The sequence below is a fragment of the Culex pipiens genome, chromosome 1 (genome assembly GCF_016801865.2).
Source record: "Culex pipiens pallens isolate TS chromosome 1, TS_CPP_V2, whole genome shotgun sequence".
NCBI classification, from domain to species: Eukaryota; Metazoa; Arthropoda; class Insecta; order Diptera; family Culicidae; genus Culex; species Culex pipiens.
This window is the reverse complement of record NC_068937.1, coordinates 18,159,322-18,168,160: the sequence shown is the minus strand read 5'-3', so window position 1 is coordinate 18,168,160 and position 8,839 is coordinate 18,159,322. Positions and strand designations below refer to the sequence as shown.

General features: G+C 40.3%; 1 protein-coding gene across 1 annotated transcript in view; it reads left to right on the top strand.

The window, feature by feature from the left end:
- Positions 1-568: 568 nt before the first annotated feature.
- The window catches only part of LOC120421425 (midnolin homolog), a 33,628-nt gene continuing 25,357 nt past the window's right edge, over positions 569-8,839 (top strand). The window contains exon 1 of the mRNA XM_039584637.2: positions 569-1,624. Within this exon, the coding sequence (XP_039440571.1) occupies positions 1,329-1,624 (296 nt within the window). The 5' untranslated portion in view covers positions 569-1,328. The remainder of the gene's footprint in view (positions 1,625-8,839) is intronic.

The window sequence follows — 8,839 nt, the reverse complement described above, 5'->3', positions numbered from 1 at the left end:
TGTTATATTGGCTTCCCAAGCGATGTGGAAAGTTAAAAAATGTCTAGGAAAAGATATCCGGAGAATGGGGAGGGATCATTATGGCAGTGAACAGCTTGCTGTTATAGCGAAAACTGGATGTAGTAACGTCGTGGATAACCTGAATAACAACATAAAGAGGAAACAGATAATATACAATTCTTAGGAAAGATCCTATTGCTCGTTCTGTTGACTTCTGTCTTTCAAGATCGAGAGCTTTATACTCAGCAATAATCCTAGTATCTTGGCAAAAGATCTTGAATCTCAATTAACACTAAAGGTGTCACAAAGAAAGCTGACTTATCAAATGACGTCCGTAATAGAAGTCAACAAAAACGAGAGCTCCCTCCCAGATGTCACTTCAACCACATCTTCACTTCAAACCCTCTCTCAACTCGACACTCCCTACTCTTCCAAGACACCAACCGTTCCTCTCTTTTGCCAGTTTCATCTCACCACTCACTCTCTCTCTCGTTTCCGCTCCTCTCTCTCGCGAGTTCCTTTCAGCACAGGCTCGCCACTTGCTCTCGAGCCCATCTCGCCTGCCTTCAGTCTTTCGACGGAGCTGACAGTGGACGGAGCAACAACTTCCAGCACCAACACCCAACAGTGTCGGTTTCAAGCCAAGTGCCGCGCGGAGGTGGAGGAGGAATAGCTCTTGCCCAACCGTTGTGTTCACCGTCTAGCTGTGTTTGTGCGCGTATTGGTAGATAATACATTCAGTGTGGTGAGAAGCGGACAGCCTCACCCTCCACGTGTCATAGCCGCCGTCCATCTTTCGTGTGCCTGCTGGAAGACGGTATTCCCGTCAAGGCCTACTTGGAGGAAAAAAGGGGTTTCGCCGCACGAGCTGTTCTGACTTGGAAGTAACTTGGAACCGCACCGCTAGTAACTTATGTAATGGTCGTGTCGTGACGAGTCCGGAGTGTGGTGTTTGAAGGGTTTCCCCCGGGGAAGTTGTCCAGAAGGAAAAACCAAGCTCCTTTGGTGGGTGGGTGTGAACCCAGTGCGGCCAAAAGCTCTCCTGGAGCGAGTGTGTGAGCGTGCGGGCTCGTGTGTCATTGTTTGAAGAAACGCACAGTAGGCGCTGCGCGCTAGGCGTGGTGTGTATGCAGTTACGAGGTCGGTTCCGAGTGATGGAGTGACGTACGACACACAGAAGAAGCGAGCGGGTGTGTGTGTGCGCGAGTCTGTGATAAGAAGATTAGCTCGAGCTTTGGGGCTTTTTTCGACAAAGAAGGCGGAAGTTTGCGCGAGCAGTGCCGAAAAGTGTCAGTGTCGTAGTGTGCGTAGCAGTGCCGAGAAGAACAATGGATAAGTCTGGCGAAGGAGGTGGAGGTGGGAGCGGGGATTCGCGGGACGGCGGGCCGTCCCCGTCGACCCCGTCTGGCCCATCGATTGGGTGTGGCTCGGCCGGAACCAGTTCCAGCTCCGGCAGTGCGTCCACCGTCGTCGTTAGCCCGATGACGCTGAACGTGACCACCACGACCGGCGGCAGCTTCTCCGTCGTCGTGGACGGCGAAAACTCGGTCGAAAACCTGAAGAAAATTATATCGAAAAAGCTGAAAGTCTCCAAGGACCGTATCTGTTTGCTGCACCGCGAGAGGTTGGTATCCCAGCGAAGACACATACGGGATTACACGGGAGAGAGAGAGAGCGAGCGAGCCGGGTCACCAACACACCTTCACATTTCTCCGGGCAAGGGGTGCCAACATTCCCGGAATCTCGCCAAGTCGGCGAGACCTGGACGCGCATCTGGCACCCCTTCTGAGTTCCCCTCCAACCTCTCTCACTCTCCCTCTCACCACTTTAAACATTTCCTGTGCTTGCCCTCCTTTGTTTATGTTGGCCCGTCTCTTCGCGTGAGTGTGTGTGCGAGAGAGTGATGATCATGCAATTATAGTTATTTTTTGTTGTTTAATAACCCGCTCCGGCGCGGCGCGCCAAGTGGTGGCCAGACCTTCAAGCCTCACCGAAGTCGTCGTCGCGCTCGTCTTCCTATTCCGCAATCGTCGTCGTCGCCGTAGCCTACTGAGGCCGCATAACCAAAATCAGCGATTACTGCGCTGCTGCCATTTTGTTTCGTGTGGTGGTTTTTTTTCGAGAGTGTGTTGTGGTGGTGGTGGCGACGACGACGTCACCACACCACATACTAGCTGAGCTCACCACACTGGGAAGAAGACGGACGGGCTCTTGTGAAAACAATGGAGGTTTTGCGAACGTCAGTGGTTTTCGCGAACCCCTTTGTTGGAGTGATAAAGAAGGAAAGGCAAGACATATGGAAACTAGTTTCTTGGAAACATTCAAGAAGCAGTAAAGAAACTGAGAAAATTCTTGAAGCTCTGCAATCATAAGATCATAAGACAAGGCATATCTAAAGGACCTGGAAGTTCTTCAGCTGATCATCAACGCAGTGAAAGGCCAGAGGCATCTATAAGATCCGGACGTTCTTCAGCTGATTGTGTAGTAAAGGTGCGAGTTTGGAAAAGTGACTCTTAAAAATCAAAGACAGAGGCTAGTCAAATTGTGTACTCGAGAAGAATGAAGTCTTCCGTGAGCAATAAATGAAAACATGTAGAACTTGGATTAGCCTGACATATGGAAACTAACTTTGACTGCTTTGAAGTATTCAAGGATACCAGTTTTCATTATCTTGATAAACTGAAAACATTTTGAAAACTGAGCTCTGTAATCATAAGATCATAAGACATGGCATCAAGAGGATCTGGAAGTTCTCCAGATGATCGTTTTTTTTGTTATGGCTAGGGTGCCAACTTGCAACAGGACACAGGAAGGCCTTATGTACACAAGAGATATTGCAATGCAGTGTATCTATTAAACAATCTGACACAAGTGTTCCAAATGACACCCTTTGACAAAGCTGAATATGGATCTTTATCTGGGTAATCAGAAATCTGAAAGTAACTGAGGTAGAGAAAAATTCTGTTGAGCTTCTAAAATTGATGAGCTACTGTCCTTCATGAACATGGATTGCCAACCAGAGAAACTTGAAAGATCGGATAAAATTGAGGTTTCTAATTCACCTGAGTTTAACTTCCGAGTAAAACTAAAATAATCCAGTTATCTGTTTTTGAACATCATAGAAGGAGATTTCAACATATTGCAAACACCTAACTTACAAAATCATAACATTTACTTATAGAAAATGTTAAACTACGTTTTTTTCTTCCTTGGTTCACTAATGTCTACGTCGGTATTAGAGAAGCTTATAGAAATTTTGATTTTTATGATATTACTTTTGTTTTAGAAAGACGTTCAATCTATCATACTGCTGATCAGAAATGTTTTGTAGTGTTTTGTAGTTTTCAAGTGTTTCTTATGATATTGTCTAAAATTGTGTGTGTTTGCGAAATAGTCAAGACGCAAACCTTTACAAGTCTTGTCTACTTTTCAAAAAAGGTTTCTTGCAATAAAACTTTCAAAAACCGCAATTTTTCGAATGAAAACTTACAGAAAAGTAACAAAAAACTCAATCTTCTTTCAACTACGCCACATTCCTTAACATCCACCAGCCAAATAGTTATGGTCAAACTCACGTTCATGTACCCGATAGTTGGCCTGTTCTCTCCCCTCCCGTAGTTCAGACTACAAAACACGGCCATAAAAAATCCGAAACCATTCACATGTTCCCGCGGGTGATGATGGTTCTGAGGGGCCCCGGATAGCTCTCTGCTGCTGCACGTGACTCTCCCGTCGCGGTTGGAAGCGGAATTACGGGAATAAAAAAATATACGAGGGCTAACTAGTGCTTTTACGGTGGTGTGATTGTGTGAGTGTATTGGTTGCCAAGTTGTGTGTTTTATAGGGGTGTAAAATTACATTGTGGAGAGATGTATTACATTTCACCATTTAATATCTCATCAAATACATTTTTTTAATAAAACACATTCAAAATTTTAAGGTTTTGTTGAGTTTTTCATATTTTCCCTTCATTTTAAAAACTTCTACAACATTTTCTGTCTTTCATTCTTTCTCTTACCTTTTATTACGCCATTGTAACCTGTTTCGTTGTATTCCTTCCCTTCGTTTTATCCTTTCCTCCCTTTTGCACACTTAACTACGACTCTTTCCACAAAGAGACAGAGACTTTCCTCTCATTCTCCTTTTACACTTTGATGTTCGCTTCCTTGCGCTGTTCGCGATTATCCTCCGTAACCGGATAATTAAGGTACAGGTTCCTGTCCCTGCCTGCTAGCTTTATTACTTCCCTGTCCACGGCGTAGTACGAAGTTCGAAAAGGGGTGAAAGTTGCATATTTTTTATGGGAAGAAGGAACTGTACTTTTTACGAAATGGTTGAGTTTTGGAAGAAAGCTGTTAAAAAATAAAATTTAGGAAAAGCCTAACAATTTCAACTTTGAAAATATAAAAATTGCGACAATATTCACATTTATATTAACGGGCTTTTTCTGAGCAAATGTCCAATATCTCGGAAATGGCCGACTGGTCCGGTTTGGGGTTCCATTAGTCCTTATTGAAAATTAGCATGTTTGGTAGTGGGCTTTAAAAGTAATACCAGTAATAGTTCCGGCTCGGATTTCGTAAATCAAAACCTAAACTTTAGATCTCTAGTGAATATATTCTGAAGCTACCTTTAAAAAGCTTTACATAATGGCTTTTTTTGCATGCATTTAGGCGCAATCATGAGCATGAGCGTGGTTGACTGCCAAATGAGTTGCGACTTTATGATTAACAGATCAGCTGAAGTTAAACAATGAATCATACATGATAAGCGGGAGCCAATCACCCAACTGGTTAACCCCTGAAGATCTCTACTTTATTCGTCAATACCGGCGCCCTCCCAAGTAGATCCTGCAGTTCAACAAGGGTAGGAATGTTAGTCCAATACTTGAATTTGCAGACTCACAGCATCACGTGAAAGATATGCTTATTTTCTTTACATCAGTAGGATAAGGTATTAGGATGTAACAAAAATGACTTTCTGGCGGGCATCCAGGGGCTGGTTCCGGTAGGTATTCGAGCCCAAATCCCAAATATGAGGACAAAGGAGCTGGCACTTTAACGCGTAAAAAGACTTTTTTTCAAATATGTCAAAAAAAGATCTGGCATACACGCCAGTGATGTTGAAAATAAACGCTTTAGTGGCCAAAGTGCCTCAAAAATTTTCATTTTCGAAAAAAAAAATATTTTTGCGGCTCAGTACCCATACCGGAACAAACCCCTGAATGTCCACCAAAAAGTCATTTTTGTAACATCCTAATAAGTTATTGATTTTTCGATGTCCGAGCTACAATGCTATGGGGAGGGCTTAACACTCATACACCCGACCTCGAGTCCCCCAAATTACGAAGCTAGGGGATGGTATTTTCAACACAAAAAAAAAACACTCGCGCACCAAACAACGTTCTTGCTGAATCAAAATAATTTTGTTTAGCGATGATGCCTCCAAATCAGCGATGATAAAGGAAGGTCTTTAAGCACACAATAACTAACCGATTAATATTAATAATTTCCAAGATCTTGTATTTTTACTACAGCTCAACCATTCACTCACTTTTCATGCATGCATAATCCTTTGCATACAATCAGGCGCAATCAAATTCAAACAAGAAGCTTTTGCAATTTATTTGGTGAAGAAGGCATCAATCAATCAATCAAACGACATTGGTCTTACGACAATTCACTACACTTGTTTAAATGGAGAATTCTTTTTTACTTATTTATTAGTACTTTTCGTAGCTCGGACCTGTTTAGAACCGAGTCAGCTTTCGTAATTACATTTCTCTTATAGCTAATAGCAGAAGTCTAGGGTTAGTGGTGGAAACCTCAAAAGTTCCGAAACTGACGTTTTAAATTTCGACTCCCAGCGGATATATTTAGAAACTATTCTTACAGGATTTTTGCATGCATTTAGGTGCAATCAAAATTAAAAACAGGAAGCTTTTCCAACTGGTTTTGTGTGGAAGACTTAAGTGGTATGATTTTTTTTTTTCAAAAAACCTTTCCAAAAACATGTTTTAAAGCTTCATATTTAGCTACTTCTGTAGATTAATCAAGTAAGCAAGTTAAATAATTCAGGTTTTTATGTAAAAAAGAAGCGAATGTATTCTGCATTTTGTCATTTAAAAAAAAATAATGCCCAGTTTACTAATACTTTATAGACTTTTATGAATTATTCCACTGAAAAATATTTTAAAACTATTTCAGAATTCGTGTGTCTATTTTCAATCTTGAGTCAATGCTGGCAAAATGCTGGTTTGTCTCCCTCACATTTAAAAAGCTCTTCATATGGAAAAAACAACATATCTAGACATTTTTTTAGGTTACCAGATTGTCTTTCAAATGTACATTTCCTTTTATCAAAAACAATTATGACAGAGTTACCAGATCTATCAAATGCATAACGCATTGACAACTTCTTTTAATTTCTAATCCGATGATGCAAAATATGATAAGGGTTTGTTCAAATATTACGTCCAGAGATTTTCGGGATTTCAGACCCCCCTGTCACGCACTTTTCCTATACCTTTAACATGGGCTGTCACAAACCCCAGACCCCCCCCCCCCCTATTCATGGACGTAATTTTTGAACGAACCCTAATCAATATTTATGACTCATCGAAGAAGTAAAGCAGTTTCTGTGATTGGTTTCTTTAAAAACAGAAAATATTCAGCTTTGAAAAAAGTATTTAAATTTAACTTAGTCCACATAGCTTTAGTTGCCATTTCTATAAAATGTTTCTTTTTACCTTTTTTTCTATAAAATGTTTCTTTTTAGCCGGGACCTTGGTGTAGGGGTAAGCGTGATTGCCTCTCACCCAGTCGGCCTGGGTTCGATCCCGGACGGTCCCGGTGGCATTTTTCGAGACGAGATTTGTCTGATCACGCCTCTCGTCGGAAGGGAAGTAAATGTTGGCCCCGGATTAACCTAAAGGTTAGGTCGTTAGCTCAGTCCAGGTGTAGGAGTCGTCTCCCTGGGTCCTGCCTCGGTGGAGTCGCTGGTAGGCAGTTGGACTAACAATCCAAAGGTCGTCAGTTTGAATCCCGGGGTGGATGGAAGCTTAGGTGTAAAAAGAGGTTTGCAATTGCCTCAACATACAAGCCTTCGGACACCTAGTTTCGAGTAGGAATCTCGCAATCGAGAACGCCAAGGCAATGCTGTAGAGCAGCGATTCTCAACGGGGGTACCGGGCCTACTTGATTTACATGGCAGGGGGTACCAGCCTAGAAGAACACAGCAAAAAATTCGATGGTAAAATCGCATGCAAAAGCATGCACATCACCTTCGTCAAAATAAACACTTAATATTACACACTGCATGTACAATTTTTGCAAACACACAAAAAAGTTGCAACCGACGGGATTCAAGCCCAGCACCAACAGTAAGGACTGGCGCTTTAGCCCACTCGGCCATCAGACCGATGAAAAGCTGTAAGGATAAACGCATATATGAGCTTGACATTTCGGTCAAGTAGGTTTCCCATACTGATGGGCTACATATTTCAGGGTGTAAAATCACATAAAATTGCATAAAATAATGCAATATTTATTTTACACCCAGGCCTTTTACACGCAGCTGGATTACTACTTTTTTAGCTGTGAGAATCGCTGCTGTAGAGCGAATAATTTGATTTGATTTTTGATTTTTGTTTCTTTTTATTTATTTATTTATTTATTTTTGTAGCTATTCTATTAAGTTTTTTTTGTCTGCATTCGCTTATTCATAATTTTCGGTCGATTACGCGAAAGCACAAAACATTAGATTACATTAATTGATTGAATTTAATTGATTTTTAATGAATTCGTGATTGTAAGGATCTCAAAAACTCTTCATTTTGAAATAAGTTAAACAAATTGTTTTTTTTTAACAAATTGTACAACACAAAAATTATGGTAACTGATTTTTTTTTATTGCAAAACTAACTTTGATTCTACTCATTTTAATTTTGACAAAAAAATCATTTTAAAAAAACTGTGGCAAATACATTTCTCAAAATTATTATGATTGGACCTATTTTTTTAATGAGTAGACTTTTAATAAGGCAATAATCTATTTTACAACATAATTTTGAAGTACTTCAAGGCGATGAAAATGTGTTGAATTTTGGATCAAAGTGTGAGGGTGGCTCTATGAGAACTAATTGAGAAGTTCATTTTTGAAACTGTACTCCTTCAAATTGTTCAATTTGATAGCAAATTGAAAATGTTTTATTATGTAATTACGCCTTATTTTTTTTTATTTTGGGTGTAACTAAGCATTTAAATATATTTGCATTGCACAGTGGTTCAGATGGCAGAATTAAGTGGAAAATTGATTTTCCGAAAAACGGTGAAGTTTTGGAGCTTTGGTGTCGTAAGAAGAGTGGTTGCAAATGGAAAGGGACAACTTTTCGCTATTAGAATGGTTTTGAAAATCTAACTTTTCAGGAATATTTTTGGGATTTTTTTTTGTGTCTTCTAGAAAGTTGTTGGGCTTGCCAATTCAAGCAACTTTGTCGAAGACACCAAAATTTTATCTAGTAATCCACGCCGCATCTGAGCAAACCTTAAAAAATCAGTTTTTTTAACGTGGCAATTCAGGGTTAAGTTTTATAGAAAAGTGATATTCGAGGCACTTTTAGAGCTCTAAAAAATCAAACATTTTTATTTTTTGACAATTCAATTTGGACTTAAGGGTCAAAAGTAACAGCCATTTTCAGGTCAAAAGATGCAAATTGCATTCGAAAGAGGTAATTGAGCACTACAAACTCTAAAAAAAATATCAGGTGTGTTTTTCTTAAAACTCGAGATATCTTTATTTGAAAATGTCTAATATTCAAGGGAAAAGTGTATGGGACCAC